The sequence below is a fragment of the Oxyura jamaicensis genome, chromosome 1 (genome assembly GCF_011077185.1).
Source record: "Oxyura jamaicensis isolate SHBP4307 breed ruddy duck chromosome 1, BPBGC_Ojam_1.0, whole genome shotgun sequence".
NCBI classification, from domain to species: domain Eukaryota; kingdom Metazoa; phylum Chordata; class Aves; order Anseriformes; family Anatidae; genus Oxyura; species Oxyura jamaicensis.
In genome coordinates, this window is record NC_048893.1 from 115,627,320 (window position 1) to 115,652,061 (window position 24,742).

Sequence of the window (24,742 nt, forward strand, 5' to 3'; positions counted from 1 at the left end):
ACTGACCTCTCTCTCACATTGCCACAAATTACTTGATTTCTCAAAACATCAGACAATTTACTCATTCACACAACTTGGGGTGTCGCAGGAAGAATGTATTGTAGGTTTTGCTGAATGAGCACTCCACATCCATACAGATGCTTTTCACTTAACGGTAGTAAGACAAGCACAACTGGCTGCCTTAAACTGCTTAGTATTTCTGTGTTTGTCTTTGCAGAGTAGATTGGGATAACAATCAGCCACAGAAATAAAATTAGGTTATGCTTTCCCATCTGGATTCTGAGTGCTTTCCTAGTCAGAGCCTTCAAATGCACCAAAAAAAAAAAAAAAAAATTGCACTGAATGACATGGAAAACTTTGAAAAATAAGTTACAGCAGAAGAATTCCATCTCTTTTCTATAGTGACATTAAGTCTATTCTGGGGGTCATGATGGAACGCTGCCTGACAGAGAATGTTTTGACAAACTATACCAAAATATTGTACATTATAGATGAAATTAAATTAACATGATTACTTAGGGTTATCTTAAAATATTAAGTTCCTTTTGTGGGGTAGGCAATTTTAAAGAGCTTCCAAAACTCTTTGTGTATGTTTGTGGCAATCCTATGTGGGAGTACTGAAATAACTGTTTGGATTGATACACTTACTTAACACTTGAGCTACAAAGGAATCCAACAAAACCTCAGATTTATATCCGTTGCTGGTTATCACCTCATGCAGGCTAAGCTGTTCAATACATATTACAAAATTTTGTAGACTTTCCAGCGGAACAGATTTTCTCACTTCATGCTACTTGACACAAATGGATGAGAATATCTTGTATCAGAATAAGAGAGAGGGTCTAACAGACTATCACTATAAATAATACCATATCTTGTGTAGAACTTGCTGTAGAGAAAGAGGCTTTGTCACTTATGCTATCACGAGAAAGAAAAACAACCCCTGATAGGAGACCCTCGTAACTGGGAAGAGTAAAATGTAGAGGTTGGTGACAATTCACTAGGCCTGAACCTGTGGCTACCCTCATCCATCTTGGAGTGCAGAAACAATCCTTTATTCATTTGACTAACATTTTAATCCTCTTAATTGCTCTTCTTGAGAGCAAATATATAAAGCAGCAATGTTTTAACCTGCCTGAGAAACAGCTTAGCATTATTTTTCAGTGTGCTGGTAATGCTATAAGAAAACGTGATACAGCTGTTCATTTGAATGTGAATAACACTGATCTCAGTTTAAAAGCAAAAATTATCTTTGTTTTAAATAATTACTTTGGATATCATTTTATCCTATTCTTAGCATATGGGCTAGTGACTTTCTACGCAAAGAACCTACATAATCCAGAATTTGTTACAAGTTTTTTATACTTCTAAATCCATACCTGTTACTATTTCTGCAGTGCTGGATATAATTAAGACCCATAGCAGAAATGATCAATGCTGTAAGGGTCACAGCCAGTATTTTACATTAATCACTACAAAACTGATAATCATCTCATATCAGTTATATTTCAGCTTGTGTGTAATGGGTCTTAAAGATGGCATCTGCAAATGCAGGCTGTCCTAGTAGCTTTGCATTCAAAGATGCTAATCAAACATATGTTAATATGCAATCATACTCAATTTCTAATTTAATCTTTCATCAGAAAATGTAGGATACTAGCATTTAAGAAAAGAAACACTTTCCCAAGCCTGTGAGAACTTTACTTAAGCCTTCCTATGTTGCAAAAACACTGGCTTCTCTTGCCTGTGTTTATTCTGGATGAACTGCAATACTTGATAAACTTAGAGTGGAATTTCCTGATTTTTGCATTCTTTTACCTCATATGATGTCTATGTTGAAAGCATTCTGGCAAGCAATGATGTCTGAGAACAAGCACAGATTAAGCTATTTCCTCAGTCTCACAAAGAGGTTTTAAAGGGAAGATAGTTGCAGAGCTAGAGTTCTGCATTTGTAGCTGTGAAGTTCCTTGGTTAACTAAAAAGACATCAGTATCAAAGGGGCACAACTGGAGCACATAGATAAAGCATGACCAGCTGCACTACCCCATTTTCTTTATGGAAAAATCATCCCTCTCTTTTCTGAACTTTCACCTCTCTTAACTTCTTCAGTTTCAAAACAATTAAGACAGTCCCACATGCTTCTTGGATCTCATGACCTCCCTGCAAAGAAACCTGAATGCAGCATAATCTCTCTTGCCATGTATTTTCACCCCCACCATCTCTCAGAAGGACACACTCACATAGCTCCAAGCTTCTTGTGGTAGTCTTCCAAAGTTGGCAGGAAGACAAAAGCTCCAAATCCTAAACCGGAAGAGCGGATTCTCTAGAGAGAATTTATGAGACACCTCATGATAACAATCTACCCGAAGCTGAGAAACTGGATTCTCATGCAATTACCTGGGAAACTGAGAAATTAATAAAAACGAGTTTATTACAGTACATTAGAAAAAGTGTGTGATTTGCTTACCTAGATTGGCATACATCACAAACAGATTGAAATACTGCTGCAAATGGCGTCCATGTTCAGATACTTCCCTTCTAAGAAGATTTAGTACCGCTCTCAGTAAGTGATCACTTAAACTTAAGTTATCATAAGCCTGTAAAAAAAGTTTTATTATTAGCAGCTGAACCTGTAAAATCTTTATTTAGTTTATACTTTCTAATATGGCAGAAAGCGAGAGTTAAAAGGCATGGGCTGCTGCCAAACAGAAGGGACTTAAAATACAAGCAGCTCGTCTTCTGTACCTCACAGAAAAAGTCCTGAGCACAGCAATATACTAATATACTAGTAGGACAGATATACAAGGAATAAGACCTGCATCACTAAATATCATACAAGACTGAGAAATTATGCATGTATAGAAGTTTTTAAATGAAAAAGCTCATGTAGTTCCACTGCGAACTTCACAGAATAAAATAAACAACCAAATCATATCTACAGGTTTATCTCAAATGCCTCCTCCAAACCAAAACAAAAAACCCCAAGCACCCACTATCCAAATATATATAACCTTAACATAAATAATATATAACCTTAACATAAATACATAAATCTAATTATTTTGCTGGATACAGTAGTGAAAATACTCTGAAAAAAAATGGAACAATACAAATGAAATAAATGCCTTACTGTAGACATTAAAAACCTTAAAGGTATGACCATAAGTAGTATGAATTTTATGAGCAAAGGCTCATAAAAGTTTATTTTTTCCCCTAGATTTTAATATAGTACAAACAAAAACATTGTTATGCCACCTACAACGTTAAGATTTTGGCTTTTTTGTAGGGCAGAATAGAGGGAAAGTACTCTAGGTAACTCCTACTTTTTAAAATTCTAAATGGAAAAGAAGGGTTCACTTTCCTTTTCATTACCTAATTATAAGCCACTCCTTTTATTTTGTAGTTTCAAACTTCCAACTAAACTCAAAGTTCTCACTACTTAGTCTTGAGATTTACAAACAAGGTGAAACTGAACCCCTCTAACAGCACCTCTCACATAAACTGGCCAAGTTGCATAATGGTATGTAGAACAGTTTTCCCGTAAACACTAACGCATCTATTCCAGAATTAGCTTATATTAAATACTTACAATGCAGAAATAAGAAAAAGTTTCAAAAGCTTTTCATTAGAAAATTAAATACCTGACTGGAAGGTCCAGGAGAGGCAAAAGGTGAAGGACATGGTCCATCTTGCAACGAAAAATGTGCAATAAATACTATAAGTTTTGCAAATGCACCCCTAACTTCAGCACTAGGGCATTCCAAAAGATACTCAGAGAAGCGGTTTGAAACATTAAAAAGGACATTGTGTGCAAACCAAAAGCGTACATTCTTGCTGTGACGAAGAAGGATGCATAATGCATCATACCTGAAAATAAATGATACAACTTAGAGATCATGACACTAATAAACTGGAAGATGTATTCTTTTTGCAGAATTTGAAAATACACATTCAAGGTGACCTCCAAACATTTTTGCTCACAGAATGTTTACAATCAGATAAACCGTAGTTCTTATAGTAATACTTTTTTTACAGTCACACACAAAAAATCAATAAGAAGGGTATTGAACTGTAGCATTTCACTTCTACCATCCATAAGAATGAAGAAAGGATTACGTTCCCTAACCTCCAAACTACTACTCAACACAATCCTAAACAGGCAGCCCTCATTCCCTCTGTGTTGGAAATGGGGGAGAGTGAATGGCAGAGAATGTTTGAGGTGGACTTCACAGGCTGTTTATAAGACTCGTAACCAAGCATGTTATTCCTATCAGGAATTTATATTCTCATTTACTGATCCTTAAAAAAAAGAAGAGTAAAATATCTGTCTTGGAGAGGTCTTGTGTGACTTCTGTCGCCTCTGCAGAAATATATGAACACCTCTTGATCTCTTAAAATAACAGGGGTAACAGCTGCTCTGAAAGTCGCTGTTGGAGAAGAAAGTGAGGCACACGGTACGTTTGCCATGTATTACAGAACTACTTACTAGCTTCTGGTAAACTACTGATCATGAATACTAGATTTTCTCCCTAGATTTTCTGCCAGTAGTAACCCGCTCTCCTCTCCCCTGAACCGAGTAACAGTTTAACGAATTACTGTGGTGAAAATGCTGTGGTGCTGAAAGACTACTGTAGTTTGTTATACCCCACACAGATTTGAATCACAGGCCCCTTAGCAACTCTGAAAGCACTCTAAAACTTTAGAAACAGAACTCAAATATAAGCTGCATAACAGGGTTGAAAAGAGCTTTGTTTAAAACTAACTGAACTACGAACAAACCATTCTGAATTGAAGTCAAAATACGCAACCTATTATTTTGTTCTAAAAATGTAGGCTATTGTCACAGATGAAAAAGCAGATTTAAGTTCTATTAAGAAATAAAACCAAAATAAATTTCAAAGCTGCTCAGCTCATCAGCTTGTTTTAGGGCTCATTTTCTTCCCAGTATTTTCCTCATTTTTCATGTGCAGCTTGGCCACTTATTTTGGAGAGGGGTGGAAGATGGGACGGACCACTAACACCTTTTATTGTCATATGTATACAACTAGGATCTTTTAACTGAACTTCCAAAACTGTAATTGTTGTTAAAAAAAAATAAGATACCAATCACTAGCAGGGCCACGGACTATTTTCTTTGTATGAAATCCTGTGGTGAAGAGAAATCTAGCAGCAAGCTGAATACTAATCATAGTTATTTCTTCTGCTTCAGGCAACAGATGATCTTGTCCTAAAGAAAAAAAAACAAAATGCTCACATGTAGACAAAGTAAAAGTGATTTAGTTTTAATTATTCAACAGATTCCAGATTAAGGAATGGCTTTCAAATTTTAATAGGAAACATCAAAACTGCCTTAGCTTCTATAATGCATCATTTGAAAATGTAAGCTTTAAGACAGGCATACGTAAACCTTCTGTTACATGCTATTGATGTTTAGAAATCATTCAGCATCTCACCTGTGAGAACTGTCTTCAGCAGAACCCCTCATAAACTTAAGTATTTTAATGTAACTTCGTACATAAACTGACCAACGGCTGCCAGTTTATCAAAGTATTTTTGCTCAATATTCATACATGTTATCACTGATGACCAACTCGGCAACAGATGTCTAACTGCAGAAATCCAGAAGGTATTTAAAGCAGAATGTGTAAAATTTTCATTGGCTAGACAAACTCTTGACAACGTAATCAAAACTCTCCTTGCAAGAAGTTAATCCGTAATTATGGCACTCACATACTAACCTGGAGGAGGATTTAAGTAGACACTATTACAAGTGAGCAACTTCTTTATGAACTGGAAATATTCTAGGCTGTACTGCATACGATTATGCATGAACTGCACGTTCTGCTTCCGGACACTTCGTTCAATGGCTGATGGCATTTTAATCTGATGGGGTTTAGTGGTGATTGCAAGTTCCGAAATGTATTTTATTAGTTCATTGTCTTTGTCTATCGTGTCCATACGTTCATAAAAAAGGATATAAGCATTCCACCACCTCTTCTGGCGTCGGTAGGACATCCGCTTCATCATGTGATCAAATACTTCCCCCATGTATTCTCCACCAAAACACTGATTTTTCATTTCTTCATCATCATCCATTTTACACTCTGTCACATCTCCATCATCAAATTTGTACCACCGATTTTTCTCACCATCTCCACCATTCCTCTGGATAATGTAAGAGTAATAATGTCCACCACTGGCCTGGCCACTGTGTACAAGTACACCAACAAGCCTGTATTTTGTGCTCCCAGAGTGTTCATTTTCTGACTGTTCATTTTGTATTATTTGATTTTCAGGATTTACATCATCCCCTTCCAATTTAGCTACACCTGCCACTGTGTAAGGCTCCATGTCCAGCTCTCTTGGAAATTCAAAATAGTCATTGAACTTGATTGCACATTCCCTTTCCCAGTCATAATCAAATCGTTTCAACTGGATCGCAAGAACAGGAGGCAACTTCTTAATCAACAAGCGTTTCACTGTATCAACCTAAAAAAAACACAAACATTGGCAGTTATCAGCTCTTTAGTTCCCATTCATACTCTTTTATCAACAACTAAATTTGGTAAATTAAAGGATAACTTTTTTCTGAACACAAACCACGAATGAACCCAGTACAGCTGTAGCCATACAGTTGTACAGAAGTTTAATATATAATACAGAATATAATAAAGAATCATTACCTTTTTGTTGCATTTTTCACAATGATATGCATTTGCACCTTCCAATAGATCTCCTTTGACATATTGTTCCAAAGAATCAAGAAGGTTTTGGTGATTTCTTATATCTACATTCAGAGTTGTGAAGGATTCCTCACATTCATACCTACCAATGAATAGGCAGATATAAGAGAAAGGCATATTCAACCTACTCTTATTCACAGTCATATCCATATTCAACTTATTAATAAGGCATGTGCTCAGTAAAATATATTAAGGTTATGTTGATGTTTGCAGTACCCTACTGCAAAAGGGTTGGTTATTCAGCACTTGATGTCAACCTCTGGCAAAAGGAGTTAAACAGTAAAAAAGGCCTGAACTCTTTCTAATTGCGGTCTTCCTACAATTACATTATTGTATCTGCACATTGTATTTTTCAATCTGCACTAACTGTAGCTACTATATGAAGACTGCAATTGCTTGCTTGTCTCCTAAGTCTGATGAAAAGATTGTGGAAGTTGCATCTTTTAGCACATCTTGTTTTTAAAGCATCTACAGTATCATGACTCACTCTCAGCATCCTTGAGCCAGTAGAGAAGTACAGAGAGCAAAGTAGAGTAAATAAAAATCTAGCAATACTGGTTTCAACTGCTGAACTTTGCTGTCAGGAATTAGACTAATAAGCACAAATTATCATACCTAAACACAACAGTTTGAAACAGATTTTAAAAATGCCTTTTAATTTTTCCAACTGAACAAAACTTAATAGCTGTCTTCATAAACACCACTTCGAATACTTATGTCTAACTTTTTACTGTGTTCTAATACAACCTTTCAACAAACTCAAAACAATGAACCAGAAACGCCTGAGAAACAGCCAGTTAATGCATCTTGGACACAAATGGATGTGTTTTTTAAACAGAGAAACAAGCAACGAAAAATTAAAAAGGTCATGTCTATTCAAACATAACTCTACAAGGCCTGTTTCTTTGACAAACAAACAAGCATACAAAGGGTTTTTTAACAGTGAACAAATTAATACTTAGAAACACTTTGTCCAAACAAAACAGTATTATTCACTGTTAAGTAACTCAAAAAAAAAAAAAGAGAAGCTGTTAATCTGCCATACTCCACTAGTTAAATGAATCATCAGTTTTCTCCTTCCAAAACTACAATCAGGCTACATTTTTATTAAGAAGTACAGTTATGCAAATTCAGTAGAGTTCCAAAAAGAAAAGTAGTACATAACAGAGATAGTACATAACATCAGGAACGACTGGTAACTCAGGATGCTTCGCATCTTTATCTTCTATTTATTAGTCATTACATACAAAATGAAATCCACATTTTCATTTTTATCTCACAGTATTCAACTTATTTCTAATATTTTAAACCATGAAACTTAAACAGATTCCAAGTTCTTTTAATTCACATACAAGCTCAACCAAAGTTCAAAGATTATCACAACAGAATCAGTTTGTATCAGTGTTCTTCCCTGTTTTTTATTTGCTAATTGAAGGACAAGGCTAAATGGTCAATTTTCACAAAGAAGAGAGAGAGAGAGAGAGATTTATCTTGTATAAAAGTCACAAATGATCTGAAAGAGGTAGTGAACAGAAACAAGGCCAACTGTTAGCAATGCCAAATATAACTCAATAATAAAGAAGCCAACTGTTGAAAGAACAAATCCATCAGACTGTCTTGAATTTTGCATATGATTCTGATCATCTATCTCTGGAGGATACAGAAGAAAACATCTAGAGTAAAACACGACAATGCCTACAACGCCTGATCATTTGTCATTGATCACCATCATCAACAAGATAGCAGGCTAGAGATATTTAGTCTGCTCTGTGTTTTTAATACATAATTTACATGAAACTGAACTTCCAGTATTCCATATTCAAATTTTATTAAAAAAAATACAACAGAAATCAGAAGGGAAACTTTCTACATCGCTCTGCTTAACTACAGCTTACACACTGAGTACAAATGGAGTTTTACTCATTGGAAAAAAAAGTTCATACTTGGGTCAGCTCTATCTGCGCACTATAGAAAAGAGCAACAGCTGCTGGCCATGTGACAGAATTTTATGCATTGCATTTGGTCCCTGAGGTGTTTTCACTTTCAACGTGAAAAAGCTGCATCTTTTCCTCCCCTAATCAATACACAATGCTTCACATACAAACTAGTTAAGTAGAAGCAATAATAATCATTTCAGATCATTTCAAGACAAATTAATTTTAAGGCTGTGGAAAAACAAGATAGCAATTTCAATGAACTGAAACCAACAAACCAATCTTGATTCTCCACTCTCTTTTGTAAGGTTGTCTGCTTTACTGCAACTTCATTATAGCTTTCATATAAAAACAGAGGTTATTTTTCTATAAGAAAAAATCTGAAAACACTTACCGATGTGGGCATCCTTGACAAATCTTCTGATCTGCGAAGGACCCTCCTAAAACTTTACTTAACATTGCTGGATGGCCCAGAGCTTTTAAAGCTTCATCTAAACTGTCCACCAAGGAATTAAAAAATTCTAAAGCATCATGTTGTTCACGCAGATTTACAGGTTCACCCCAAAGTCTGAAAGCAAAAGCATATTCTTGTCAAACACTTTTTATTCTGTTCCTCAACAATTTATTTACAAAGAATTACGTATAATACTAATCCTTCCTCCTCACTGAGTAAAACTACTGGTTTGTGAGGTAGTATATCAACTGCCACTCTGTTCCTGACACTCATTCACTGATAAGCAGAAAACAGCTTTTGTGTACAAACTTCAATACTCAATTTGAAGATTAAATATCAAGCTCAAGAACTGACAGAATTAAAATTATCTTTCTGTAAATTTTGGCTTATTAACAGACTTCTACAGAATAGTGAAAAGGTAGGGTAACATACAAAATTGCAGAAATTCTACTAATTTACAGTTTTTAACATTTCTTCTACTACAATTTGTGTTATTTCAGCAAACAGACATTGATAATAAATTTTCTATTTACCTAAATTGTTTCCAAAACCCTCTTGGTACATAGTATTGTAGCCTAGAAGCTGCTAAGTGACCAAAAATTACTTGGAGATGCCTCAGAACTCCAATATTATACTCTTTTCTATCTTCTGTTTTACTCAGTGCTGGTTTGTCTTCATACTGATGTGGATAGCCAAACACATCATCTCGTGGGTCAACATTGCTCTGAAAAGCAGAAAAAAAATCTGTGATTTGATATGTAGCTATTTCATAGCTGGTTATATCCCTTTTTTATTTTTAACAATCTAAGGTGTTTCATATACCCATACGAAGAAGTAAACAATGTGTTTGTATGCATTAGTGGAGCTCTGGTGACAGAAGCAGTGTATGGTGCTTTTAAGTACTAATCTCTGAGAAGGAATTCTGCAAACGCTGCTACTTGGATCTGTTCAACCGTCTCTCTGAGAGCAAGCCTCCTCACGTAAGAAATATCATGCTACTGTCCCCACTGCTAGCAATGGAAAGCAAAGTGATTAGTCACTTAGATTTATTACAAGTTTTTCATCAAAAATATTTTTTTATTTTAAAGATGTTAGCAAGTTGTATATAATTAAGTTTACCTCATTGTCCTGCTTTTCATCCCCAGACATATCATCGTCTACATCACTGCCCGTGCCCTCAATTGCAAGAATCCCATTTCTGATGGCTGGAATCATGTACAGCTGCTGAATGACAGAATTCATGTAACAAGTGGCACCAGCGTTTTTTAATCCTACAAATCCCTTTGGTGGTCGAGGCCCTACAGGTGGTAGATATTCCCATTCCGTAAGCGCTTCACAAGCTAAGAAAAAAAGCAAAACGTGATTAGAAAAATTACTTTGTTACAGAAGTATTAGACTGTCAGTTGCAATACAGAGGGCAGTTGTATAAAATTAGTATTAGTCTGCATCATGCTGCCATTTAACAGAACAAATATTTCACCAGAACATTAATTGCTAAAATTAACACACTTTTTATAAAACATAGAACTCTTTAAATCTTAAGGTTACACCACTTTCTTCTGCTCTGCAACTAAAACAGTTGCTAGACAAAAAAATCAGTCTACATAACAAACATAAGTCTTCCCATTTATACTAGCAAATGGCTTAGTTGAAGCATTAAAGATTTGTTAGAAGAAAGAAATTAAACTAGAACACATAACCAACTTACAAGTCTTTCATGTATCTATAATATTCTTAATGTTACAATACTTCACTTAAGCCTTGCTTTTGGATGGAAAACAGTTTTAAATAATGACTTGTAATAGGTTTCTTTTTCCCCAAGTCTTCTCCTTCAGACCTTTGACATCTCTTCAGAATACATTTACAATCACAAGTTTCCTACACTAACCTGCTGTCCTGTGTTTTTTAAACACAAACAACTCTGATATGGACAAGTATGCAAGCATGCATGCCTTTACAAGCAAGCTTTACTTGCTGTATGAAACATATAGCATGCACAATTCATACACATGCACTGTCTTCTGTCTGATGTACCATGGAGCATGCCTTGTAGCATGCTTATTGTATATTCAAATAGAAGGAAACGCCATAAAATCCTTCACTTGTCCCATGATAAGGAATACAACAGAAAAAAGTGAAGGAGAATGGATGGGGCAAGGGGAAAAACCATAAAGCTGCCCTTTTCATTTGTTCATTTGAGATGGAACCAAACAGCAAGAGACTGAAAAACCTAGAGGCAACTAACTACTCAAGAGACTCACTGGTACCACCAACTTGGCAAGAAGCACTGCTACTGAGAGAGGCAGCAGACAATTCCCACTATGGGATACTATTTCTAGTTGCTTATAGCTTTGCTAAACTCTGCAAGTTTTAAAATTCTGTGAAATATCAGCCTGTTTTTCCCCAGTTACTATTACAGCCAAAATAGTTTAGCTGTCCTATACAGGGTTGCACAAAATATTGCCTTTTTTGTTCATTTTTAAGAAAATCTTTCATATGTTTTTTACTGATTAAAAAATGGTGTGTTAACCACAAACTTTTTGCCATCCCTGTGAAAATTCGCCCACGTTTCATGACTGTAAGCTTTTAAAACACTAACTTGCCTATATTTTTGTACATACTACATTTTCTATTATCTTTCTCCGCTAAGGAGGAAAAAGTTCTTTAAGTGCAGAGCTGTGTTGAGGCAAAGCCAAAAATGAGACTAAAAGTTTGGAGAAAGGACTGTGACAAGCAGAGAATTAGTGTGGTGCTAAGAAGTAGAACAGAACAGTGGAGCTGTGTCTGTTTATAGACAAAGATGACAAATTAGGTGAGCAACCAAGACACTGGCATTAAAACTAGGCAGAAAGTATTTGATGAGGTGCTGGGGTTGGTTAGGCAGAGCCTTAAACAATTAGACAAATGTAGAAGATGGACAGAATGAGGTTCTCGGGAACTGGTAGGAACAAAGGGGGATAGGCAGAGATCAGAGTAGGAAGAGTCTCTTCCTAAGAGACAGGGACTGTAATGGATATGCAACCATGTAATGCAGTCAGCACGTTAATGAATAAAGAAGAGTAAATATAGGTTACACTAACAACCTTTTCTAACTTTTGATGGCCTGATTTTGCAACATTAAAAGCAGCTACAAACCACAACATAAAAAAGCTAGTTCAGTTGATAATACAAACAAAACTTATACATTATATATATAAAAATAGAAAATAGTTAAAAATATTACATACTAGTGATTGCTGTACCTATGTAATACATTTCAGTCAAGGTGTCTACTATCTGTTTGAGATTTCGGACACATCCAACTGCTAGTGCAACTAGTAGCTCAAAGCCAGCATTAATAGTAGCTGGTGAACTACAGACTGGTATGGCCTGCTCAGCAGGCAATTCTCCATTTCTCATGTATTGTAAATAAACATTGGATGCTGGAAAGATGAAATCATCAATCAACTCCTGAAAAAGACAGAAGAAAATAAACCACTTATTAACATAAAAATACACACTACTTTGTAACAGATCAGAAGTCATTTCATAAATGACTGAGAATTGCAGTACTTAAAAATAAGAGTTAAAATTGAGACTGATAACCTAGTGAGCCTTTACATATAGAACAGAATAATTCTACTTTGAAGTGGTTCAGCGGAATCTCCTTCCCCAAGTTAAAAATAAACCTATATTATTCTTGATTGGTAATTTTTTTTTTCCCCAAATCAGTATTATATAAAGCTCTTTATCCATTACTGCTGAAAAACCATTGCTGCTGTATTATGTGAGATATATAAAACATCTGATTAAAGAGATGGCCAGATGTGCATTTGTTCAAACCTGCCAAAAACATTAGCAGCACTAGTTAAGAACATGTGGAAAAAGAAAATAGAGAGGTAATGAAAGAGAGTAGTCCTATACAGGTCTATCCTGTATCCAGCTCACTATCCTTGTGTGATGTTTGCTGAGTCTTGGAAGAAGTATACAGTGTCTCACACAGTGATTCTGAAGAATGAGAATCTCAAGTACTCTTATGAATGAAATATAAATGTATCTATATATTTTAAATAAAACACTGAACTCCAATAAGAAGCCCTCATCAAACAGTTACATTGGGACCTTTTGTGTTTATAGACCACAGAAAACAAAGCTTCTCTTATTGATTCAGAAGTAACAATCGAGAAACTACACAGGCCAAAAAGCTTACTTTAATGAGATTAGCACCTCCTTTTTCACAACCAATATGGTATTTCTTCTCAGGTGTCTGGAATGCTAGCAACTCTTTTGTTACTCCAAGGTGACCCTCTAAGATAGTTTCTTCGACACCTGTTTCCCCTGTTCTTTTTACTTCATCCTGCCATTTAAGAGAAAGTTAGGATACTGTAAAATAGCATACATTTAAGCAAAGCTTAAAACTGTACTTCACAGCAAAGCATAAAAAAGCTGATTATTAAAAATAAATTGCTCCTAAAACTTACCCTAATCCTTTTCAGCCAGTCAATTTCATTATTAAGAAGAACTTCAGCATTAGGTACATTAATATTACTGTTGTAAGCATAGTTCAGAAGATGTCTTAAGAGAGTGAAGTAGTCTCCAGAATGCTTAGCTCTTTCTCTTGCAGTACTCTACGTAAACCAAAAATGAATGATTCGTAATTCATACATGCTTCTGTTTATAGTGCAACACTAACATTTTCTGTAAAACTGGCAAGTAAATATGAAAGAAAAACAAGAGAATTTTTAACCTTTTAGGAGTTTACAATTGTGTTTAGCTGCTAATAATTTGTTTCTGGAACATTTAGCACCACCTTCTATACTTCACTGGGAAAGAAACAGGGAAATAATCAAATGTTGAGGAGTGCCACAAGCATGCATAATTTAAAAGCCCTAGCAGAGCCAGTAAAATAAGGCAGTATCTGATCTAACCTGCTAATGATTTTTACTTGAAGGTTAACATTCACTGAAGACTGAATACATATATTTATATAAAAGGTTTATTGTTAAAACTCTTATCAGAAAATGAACACCTCCCACCCCTCCATCAAACTGAAACTGATTTTGCTGCTTATCTACAGGTCAAAAGGAATTTATATTTTAATGACTTGTTAATAGTAATTTACATTCTTTTGCACATATTTTGTCTTACTACTTCTACAGAGAATCACATTGTACTTAAGCCTTTACCTCTGGCAACTTACCCCTAGAACAGTAAACAGCAGGGTAATGAAGAAAAGGAGAGGTCTCTGCCCCATGCAACACCTGGTAGCCATTAAAAAGAATTGCTCCTGTGCCATCTGACGAACAGTTCTGAAAATCATTTAATAAAAAGCATTGAATACAATCTCTATCTAAAAATAACAGTAAAAAAAAAAAAGTGTGCTTATCTGTTGCACTGCTTAATGCCATTTTCCTAAAACTGCATGTTAGAAAAGAAAAAAAAACTTCAATTATTCATCAGCTGTTCCCTTTGTTTCTCCAAGTAATATTTTAGACATGAGTTACTATTACAAAATCTGTTCCACAAATCAAATATTTCAAAGTAAAAGAAACTATCACCAACTAACCACTAAACCTGCGCATCTACCAGCAAATATTGGATAGCTCAACAAGCAGTTTGCAACCCTAAATAAATGTTGCCTTATTTTTTTTTTCTAATCAAGCATAAGATGTGCCTAAAAAACAAACAAACAAAATCCTCGTAAAAACACTTTTACCTTTTACTACAGTAGTTTGCTAAGCATCTATAATGAGATCAAAATTTCTCATCAGAAGATTAAAGAAAAGAGGACCCCTGAAAATTCAAATGGCTGGCATTAAAATAAACTTGCCTTCTAAGAACTTAATCTAACCAGTTATATTGCAGTGGGGAAGGGATAAACTTAAAGAAAAAAAAAGATAAAACCTACTATAAGTTTTAAGAATTCAAAATTTTAAGATTGCCTTAGTATCATGTCTTGTAAAACCTAGAAACATAACTGCTTGTGTGGGAAGAGAAAAAAAAATCAGTATTATTCTCTATGAGTGTCTCAACATGTAAGAGACAAAATTTTAGTGTCTTTTTGGTGTGGCTACCATTGTTTTCTGCCCTTGGGGTCACTGTGGAAAGCACATATAAGAATTCCATTTCCTCCAGAGCTCTTCTATGTATGGTTAATTGTGCTTCAAAGACATGCAAGAATGACCATGAGTTCAGAGCAAAGAAGCACGTAGGCTAGGACACTGTCTCTCTTATACACTCAGGAAAGCAAGCAGTAATACTTCCCCAGAATGTTCTCTCAACTTCTAGCAGCTTGTGGTTCAGCAAGAATACCAAAAGTAGTATTTTATGGCCCCCACTGGACAAATTCATGAAAGAACCCCTCAAACCATTTTTGAAGGTTTACACTGCTTAAATGTTATGCTCAAGAAGTTTTTACAACTATGAAAGGGAAAGAAACACTGTTCCCTATTTATTCCTATTTATTCGCTTTGCTACTTCTGATTTTAAAGGTCTCTGCGGTGTTCTCCCACCATTTATCTTTTCTCCGATACTAAGTGCCCCAAGCTATTCAGCTGTTCCTCAGATGGAAGTTATTTCAGAGCTTTGATCTTCCTTGTTACCATTCTCTGATCTTTGCAAGTTCTACTGCATTGCTTTGAGTTGAAGAAGGACCATGGGATGGTGGGGGTTGGTTTCGTTCTTAATGATTGGTAACTCTTTATGGGATCTGATTGCTGAGCTGATGTTTTCGTAAAACTTCTCACAGACAAAAATGCAACATCCTGCATCCCAGGTTGTAATAAAATATGCTAATAAAGCTTGTGGGATTTAAACTCCACAGTTTCACCTACATGTACTGAAATTCTGACGCCGGTCACCTAAGAGTACCACAATCTGACCCCATGTAAAGTGTATCGAGAGGCTTAGAGAGCTACAACTTGACTAGTTCCACAAAGATGCTGTCACTGTGCTACATGACAGCTCCAATGTGACAGCTTTACATAAATGTTTGCAAGTCATGTGATGAGTCACAAGTGTTACCACTCTGATGCAAGAAAACCAAGGGATTAAATTTAAACTTCCTCCACCTCCTCAAACTGCCAGGACTGTATCTCGTCTGTACATAATGGAAATAAAGTAATTATTGACAAGTTCTACTGCATCTAAGTCACTTCTGTGTTCTGATGTAGTGAGTGTTCACAATTTCTGAAAAACTGTGAAGCACCTAATATTTTATTCAACATAAAATTAATTATTCAAAAGCTACCAGCAGAACATTGTCAGGCTTGGCAATATTCTCCTTAAGAGTACATGGAAGATAGGGCTGATAAAAGAACAGTTCAGTTTGAAGGGACCTACAAAGACCATGGAGTCCAACTGCCTAACCACTTCAGGGCTAACCCAAAGTTAAAACTTATCATTGAGGGTCTTAGCTAAATGTCTCTTGAACACCGACAGGTTTGGGGCATCAACCACCTCTCTAGGAAGCCTGTTTCAGTGTTTGACCACCCTCGCAGTAAAGAATTTTATCCCAATATCCACTTTGAACCTCCCTTGATGCAGCGGTGTGCCATTCCTGAGCATCCTGTCATCGGCTACCAATCGGCTACCTATGCATTTTCGATTGGAAAATGATACTTGTGATCAAAAAAGACCAATAAAACTTACTTGCTGTGACAGTGCAATAGCAAATCAATGATAAATGTCTGCCATGCCTTTTCTTTACTGAGTGCATCCAGTGCTGTTGGAATCAAAGCAAAACACAGGGTCATCACCTCCAATGCTTCACAGCAAACTTGTTCATCTTCCATGTCTGGTTCGTTTCCTGCATTTGTCTGTAAAGATAAACAAGAGAGCACAACGTAGGATGGAAAAAAATCTGGAGAAATCCAACCAGCTTCCAGTGTAAATACTAAATACAAACCCAAACCATGAACTTGTTTACTAAGGGATTATTAATGCTATATATTTTATGCACTTTACTCAGATGTGATTCAAAGCACTATTCAGGATGTCTTAACTTCCAGTACTGAGATTCTCAAAGGAGGATTCAAAGCATGAACTTAAGTCAGAAGTTAAATAGGAAGTTTGTAGGCAGAAGTTGCAGCAATTAGTTGTTTATTTAATTTCAATAAGATGTTTTTCTGTACTACTTAGAATCTCGAGTTTGAAGGTTTGAAAACAGTTATTATTAAAACAGAGAAAAGCTATAGTGCTGCATAAGGCATCAAGAAGTTCAGTTTTACAAAACTCTGAATCTCACAATTACCTTGACCAACAGCTTCTTAGCACTGCTAGAATTAATTCAGCACTATTTTGAAGAAACTGAAACTTGGTTCAGCTGTTTCGTAACATAGCTTCTGTGCATAGTTTAATCTTTCAATTAAACACTTAAATGAGTTGATCTGGGGGCTACTAAACAAAGTAACTGCTTTACGAATAGAAGCAAGCCCCCTTCTCCAACTAAGTCAAAATTAATTAGCTTGAAGAAGTTCTGAAGAAAATAAACCTGAGTATGTTTCCATCTTAATTCATCGGTAATCGTGGCTACAGGTTAGCGACATTAACCAGAAGAACAAAGTAACTATGTTTTATACGCTGAAGGATTAAGTAGGAAGAAAGAAAGGATAACAATACAAAAGACAGGAGTAAACATAAACAGTAGCAGCAGAAGGCAAGTATATCTCAGACCAGCAAGAAACACTGGTTTTAGTTGTGCGATTAAAACATCAGTAAGGTCCCTACCACTACAGTGGGAGGATGTAGCAATTCAGAGATGTCTCAAGACACAAAGGTAAAAGCAGAATGCTTCAACAAGTTCAGAACTGTGCCTGCTTAGCACCGATGCCTTGTTTAGAAAAAGAATTATTTCTGCATGGGTGCAGGGATCTAGTAGCAAGGTAAAGTGAATTTTGTACTCAAAGTACTTCTCTGTATTCTGACAACAGGAGCTGACTGGTCTGTATAAACAGCATACTTGGAGTAGTCCTTCAGAAAGTTATGGGCCTTCTCTAAGCTAATAATGAAACGGCAGTCTGACAGACAGAAAGTTGCATGCAGTCTTCTCAATCCACTAATAAGAGGACTGCCATTCCCTATTTTCTTAGGCAGTACTCAGAAGAAATTCTGTAAAATCTATGCTCTCAAAATAATTTATCTTGACTTTAAAGTTGAATTGAATTCACGAGTGAAGTTCAGAATACTCTTAAATTGCTCAAGAACATTCTTCAGAAGTTAAAACCAGTCTGAAGTGCTACTTATTTACGATTCCAACAAGTTCAGCCCACCTTTTCTTGGACTAGCATTTAATGATAAATCTCTCCCCCACAGACTTAAAGTGCTCTTACAATTTAAGGGTTAAAAAAATAAATTAATTAAAAAATCTAGTTTAGTGGTTGACAGAAGAAGAAACATAAAGCATTTTTCTTAAATCGCTTGCTCTCAGTATAAGCCAGTGTCCATCAGTCACTTATATATTCAATCTTTATAAAACTCCTATAGCAGTTATTTTTCCTGCTCTGTAAGCAAATGCAACATCCTAGACTAATGTCTTTTCTTGCATCATATTCATCTATTTCTGTGATAAAATAACATTGAGAGAAAAAGTTAACTAAATGTACTCTATTCCCCCTTATTACTTATTACTTCTGCATTTTTTTCCAATTTTCCCCTTCAATTTTTATTTCTGCTTTGCTTAGCATAAACCAAATGCACCTGCCTTTTATTACAAATGTCCATATAAGCTGCAAGAATTGGAAAAAAAAAAACTCAAAACAATAACAAAAAAAACCCACACCTTTGAAGTATGAGCAATAAAAATGGTATTATGAAACTCTGAAAAGCCTTTCCTGAGACCTATGCAGAGTTAAATTTCATTTAAGACCTCAATTGCTGGAAAATATTTTTACAAAATTTAACTGCAAATTTTTTCACACAAAAAAAATGTCAAGGAAAAAAGAAGCAAGATACTGAAATCAAGGGAAACCTAATCTGTTTCTCTAACGCCTCATCACCTGATTCTAAGATCACACAGTAAATAAGACACATCTGACAGAAGAATGTCCAAAATGTCGTTAACAACAGAAGCAACTGCTACAACATAGTGTTAAGTCAGTGAAGGAGGAGCACTCATGGCTTACCAGAGTATTATTAAGCCTTAATAAGACAATATCCTTCTGCATTATCCTTGAGCAATTTGATCACTGACCCAAGTAGGAAATAAACTTTACCATATTTAAATCTACAACATAAGGTATACTCTCAGCTGTACCAAGAGTTGTAATACAAGTCAGCATGTTGGGAGGATAAGAAGTCTGTATGTGATTTTATTTACTTTTGGTCAGGTATATTTTCTCTGCTACTCCACTGCTCTTAATATACACATCAAATGTACAGATGTAAGAGAACATCTGGACTGTCATATTAATCAAACCACATTTTAAATGCAAGTTATCACCTCAAAATAAAAAGTGCCTGTGAAGGGCAACTTGTTTCATGGTCATTCTAGTAACAACAGAAGCAGATGCTATGATACCACTACATAAGCTAAATTGAAAGGTGTTGCATTTTGCTCAAGTACTCTAACAGATCATCTAAACACAACCACTAGTACTACCAAAAATTAGATCCCCCTATACATTCCTTTCCCTTTTACTCTCACGGAAGTATTAATGAGTAGTAAATTTGATTCTTTAAGTCAAACAAGACGTTCAGAGAACAGCAACAAAAAATTACTCTCAAAATAGTTTACTATTTCTCATAACTATAAGCAACACCGGTTAAACACAACATGTGATAATGTTATGAAATATCCCAACTCCAAACTATTCATGTAAACCATGTGTAAAACCATGGTTTACCTATCTACATAATGAAATGAAAACAATATGTAATTAGCATTTAGAGAGTTTTACCAGTGCTTCAGTGTCAATTTCAGATGAATTAGTTCTTGTTTCATGTTACAGACTGCATATATGCCTTAAATCAACTTTCGTACAACAGACCTTTTGCATTTGAACACTAGAAAAATGAGTGTTGCTTATTTAGGTATGGAACATAAGTGTACTGGAAACATATCACAGCAATTTACAGAACAGATGTATTCTTGAGCTGTCACTAGAATCAAGCCACAATGAACAGAGTTTCATACCTTTTCGTAAATTTTACTGATTTCTTCATTAGAGCTGAACACAAGCTGAACTGACCCACATCCTGATGCCCAGACAATTTTTTGTACGGCTCTAATAACACAGATATCAGGTATATATTTTGAAGCCTGGAAAAAACCACACACACACAAAAACAGAAATAAGCCAAAGTAAACAAAAACATAAGTAACATAAAAAAGCAGTTGCAGAAAATGATGCCATGGATTCTATTTTCTCTAAATAATGAACTTTATAGAAAGTTTAAAATTAAAAAAATTATAACTTTCTGATTTTTTCCTTAAATATGAAAAAAAGATTTTGTACCTAGAAAAGCATTTGTACTTCACTTAGTTAATATTTTATTGTTGGTATAAAGTAGCACGTATTTCAGATGTATCACAATCTTAAATCATAATGCTACAAATGAATATTTTTGATAAATAACTAACTAGCAGAAGCTACCAATTTAAGTCTAGGTTTTGAGAACAGGCTATTGGCTACTTCAGCGATGACTGGAACACATTTCATTATTTGATTTTTTTCCTTCAGTGCTAAAAATTCCTTGAGTTGAAAACAAAAAACAAGCATGCATCTGGAAGGCCTGTGAAGTAATGTAACAAGTTTAAGTTATTTTAGGATTCGGCCCCGGAATTACCATGCTAGTTGACAAGTAGACAAACTAAAGCCTACCAAGTACCTCATTAATATATAAAGCGATTCTTCTGAATTCAAATTATACAGGGTTTAAAATGAGTAAGAACACAGATCACACAAGTTATGAATGTAAAATTACTCAAATATTTTAGATGTGGTCTGAGTTAACATCCAGTAGTTTCTACTGATGTACTTAAGTCACAGCACATTTCAACACCAAAATTAATGCCAAAACACTACTGCCATCATTTATAGTTTGCATCGACTCAAGTCCATATTGAAAGTAAAACTGTCAAAAGATTGGGCAATCTTTAAAAAACAATGGTAGGCAGTTCTCAAAAATTTCAAATTTAATTTTTCTAGTGGCCACATTTAATATGAGACTCTAAAAGCTTAACAAATAATCCACCCTCACCAGAAGACCTGAACAGTGCACATTCTTGCTTTTAAACATTAACAGTAGCTAGAAGAAAATAGGTATTTTACATTTGTCACAAACAAAAGAAATCTTACAGTAGCAGCATACAAGGAAAATTTGTCAAAAGAAAGAACATTTTCAAATTTAATATCATCACAGTTTTAAAATCATGAACCACCAAAACCCTTTTTAAAAAGGTGAGATTTCTCCCTCTGCTGTAGTCCTCTGCCTGGCCTACAGAAACCATGGCATTTTTTATTTTTTATTTTTTACATTTCTCTTTTTTTAATTGTGAGGTCAGGAGGGAAGTCTTTGACCATCAGAAAAGCAAAAGAGAGACAAAAACAGCAACACTGATTAACCATTTGTAAAAGATATTCAGATTTTGTTGCTTTGATGTGCCTGTTGAAAGAAAAAAAATGTAATTATGTATTTATTAGAAGTCCTCCAAAATGAACCATTTTAAATGGAGGACCGTTTACAAGGCCCTTATTCATACCTAATATCAGAAGAATCTTCTTCTGTGGAAGAAAGTTAATTAAATTTAGTTTAACTGGCTGATTTTAACTGGTTTAACTGGCTGATTTTAACTGGCTGATTTAACATATAGTTTAACTGGCTGATTTTACATATAAAATCACCTATATATGCAATACCACCACTAATGGAAGACAGATAGTTCAGTCTAGTACAATGTGCTTTCTTCGGACAATTCTCTTTGTTCATAAAAGAGTTATTTTCTACTTTTCAGCATTAAGATGATCATATAAAACTGCTTGTATTTAGGTATCTCAGAAATGTTCTGGAGATAGCTTTGCAAAGATTCTGTACAGTATCGAACAATAACATTCACTGCTTCCACATTGGAAACAGAAATCTCAATTCAAGTTGACAGAATAAGCTGCAGAAAATCCGATTTTAGCTTCACCTTCAGAATTCAGCAGAATTAACTAATGTTTTCACTAATATGACTCAATACCAAATCCAAATGTGGTTGGTCATACCATATAGTACCATACAAATGGAGTACTATATTTGCAAAGCACACTGTTTAACCTTACCCATCTCCACAATTCATTTTTCCACTTCCATTATTTAAGTGGTTTCAATATATAAAGATATACTGGTAAGTATTTTAGACTTATCTTCTACTATTTAAAATCATGCTCAATATTTAAAATTTCCTCCCATTTTCGATGTTTCTTTTCAAGAGAATATTACTTAGAACCCAAAACATAAAAGAAAACCAAGAAAATAAGAAATTATCACTAAAATATTTTTTGAAAACAAACCTCAATGCCACTAACTTCTTTAAATATATTACATTGAGTTTCCTAAATTCTGATATAAGTTCAATAATTATTCACAACCCATTAAAGAGCTTGTGTGAAACCTAGCTCACTTAAGTCTCTTCATGCTATTAGACTTGGAATTTCATAATTCAATATGGAAACAATTCATGAAATATTTTCAATTAGTTAACAGCTTATTAACCATATACAAACATTACCAAAAACATTTCATGACATTGAAGGAGGAAATTCTATTTATTACAAAGTTATAAATTTAATAGCAATAATAAAAAAAATGATACTCCTGGAAAAAAAAGATACACAAAGGAATTTACAAACCTCATCAGATATTTGCTGTGCAAGACGTATTGCTACATTTCTTAGCATGCATTCTGAAGTTGGGTTAGGAATGTTTTGTAGGGCATTTTGTAGCACCACTGCCTGGTCATGTGTCGCCTGGTTTACCTGTAAGAAAGTATTTTATTTTACAAGGGAAAAAAAAGAAGATATGACAATATACATTTACTTGGAAGGCTTTGGTAATAGTACGTAAGATCTTGGAAGGAAAAGTTGCTTTGAAGCAATTACTTGGGAAAGAACTTCAAAGAAAAAAAGAAAGGTGGAATGCATGAAAACAACTGTCCAAGAAAGACGGCAGCAAATTTTAAACTTTGGGCTCTATGCCAGAGGCCTACTATTAGAGGACAGAAATAAAATATTGACTTACACCATATTTGTTTGGATGTAGAAAAACTAACATGTTGAACAAGCACAAAATCTATTACTTTAGACATGTAATGGAAGTGATCTGAAAAGGAAGCCACAAGCCCTTCAAAAGACTCAGCAGACCAAAAGAATCTGAGCTCACGTCTATGGTATAGATGTACCTCAAAACTGGAAGTTACCTGTACTGACAACCATGCGAACTGTCGAAAAGCATGTATAAAGCCAGGTAGAACTCACACCTGACTTTCTACAGTCAGAAAGAAACAGGATTTGTTCTCTATTTTTTAGATTTCTCACACAACATTACCTGAAAGTACTGTGAGTTCTTGACATGCAACTTGCTTTAAGAGATTGTCAACTAAGAGTATAGACAGATGTCACGTCAGACAATATAAATTCACAATACGTTGCTATTTTCATCAAGAAAGATTTATATTACCGGTGAAATTGTACTTGTGCCTTCCACAACTGGCTGACAAGCTTCTGCCACTGCTCGAACATGGCCATATCCAATTGCTGTTAGCAGTAACTTGGCTATTTTTAGAGCATTAAGATAAGCACCCCTCCGAGTTTCCATATCTGCATTTGGCAGGAAGTTATTTCTAGTCAGCATGCTCAATACAAGAGGCAAACCACCACTTTTTAAGAAGTTGTATTGGAAGTCACTAGCATCTTCTCCCAGAGGTGCACTGGCAGGCATTAACAAGGCATAAACTACCTGTAGAACCAAACACAAAGAGTTAACAGAGGTGCACTAGCTCAAATATGGATGATTAAACATGAGACTATGCTGATATACTTCTTAAGCAATGCTTTGACAGTACTGGCCATGCACCAGTTTACTCCAGTAAACTATTAGGTATCGTTCATTACTGAACAGTGTATGATCTTAGGTTTCCATAGTGTTACAGAAAAGATTGTCAAAAAAAAAAGTTGAAGATTTTTATTTTTCAAAGGAAAGGCAAAGCATCACAAACCTCTGTTAGATATAGCACTTGTGAGGCAGAAGGACCAAAGAATAGAGAGTCAAGGGATGGACTAAGGCTGCTTTCCCCAAGTTTTGCATGATCTAAACAAATAGCTCTTAGTTTCTCAACCGTAGTGTTATCTGCGATAAAAACACAATTTATAAACATTTTGCAATACAGATACTTCAGAACAATTCAATACCATTCACAATTGCCAATGTGACTGACAGACATCAGACTAAGTGTTGTGCATTGTTTATTTCCGTCAGTACAAATGCGATCCTGCTAAAGCACTGCCACAAAATCATTTCAAAATACAATGCTTCTCTTTATTTTCACAGCACTGTGGGACTGAATCCCAGCATCAATTACAAACTATGTACATTTACATGACCGGCAAGAAATAACCGATTTGGCAAGTACACTTACAACCCTAATTAGTAAC

The 24,742-nt window shown here is 35.1% G+C and overlaps 1 protein-coding gene across 2 annotated transcripts in view; it reads right to left on the reverse strand.

Annotated features, from left to right (window-relative positions):
- The window catches only part of USP9X (ubiquitin specific peptidase 9 X-linked), a 101,154-nt gene that overhangs the window by 11,890 nt on the left and 64,522 nt on the right, over positions 1-24,742 (reverse strand). The window contains exons 22-38 of one of the 2 annotated variants that reach the window (XM_035315988.1): positions 24,307-24,437; positions 23,769-24,047; positions 22,943-23,068; positions 20,242-20,367; positions 16,761-16,927; positions 14,311-14,419; positions 13,592-13,738; positions 13,321-13,467; positions 12,374-12,581; positions 10,251-10,471; positions 9,665-9,855; positions 9,072-9,245; positions 6,684-6,825; positions 5,739-6,489; positions 5,104-5,227; positions 3,642-3,867; positions 2,468-2,597 (exon numbers count right to left, since the gene is read on the reverse strand). In XM_035315988.1, the coding sequence (XP_035171879.1) occupies positions 2,468-2,597; positions 3,642-3,867; positions 5,104-5,227; positions 5,739-6,489; positions 6,684-6,825; positions 9,072-9,245; positions 9,665-9,855; positions 10,251-10,471; positions 12,374-12,581; positions 13,321-13,467; positions 13,592-13,738; positions 14,311-14,419; positions 16,761-16,927; positions 20,242-20,367; positions 22,943-23,068; positions 23,769-24,047; positions 24,307-24,437 (3,399 nt within the window). Of the gene's footprint in view, positions 1-2,467; positions 2,598-3,641; positions 3,868-5,103; positions 5,228-5,738; positions 6,490-6,683; positions 6,826-9,071; positions 9,246-9,664; positions 9,856-10,250; positions 10,472-12,358; positions 12,582-13,320; positions 13,468-13,591; positions 13,739-14,310; positions 14,420-16,760; positions 16,928-20,241; positions 20,368-22,942; positions 23,069-23,768; positions 24,048-24,306; positions 24,438-24,742 lie in introns of both variants that reach the window. The other variant, XM_035315987.1, reaches the window with a different exon arrangement.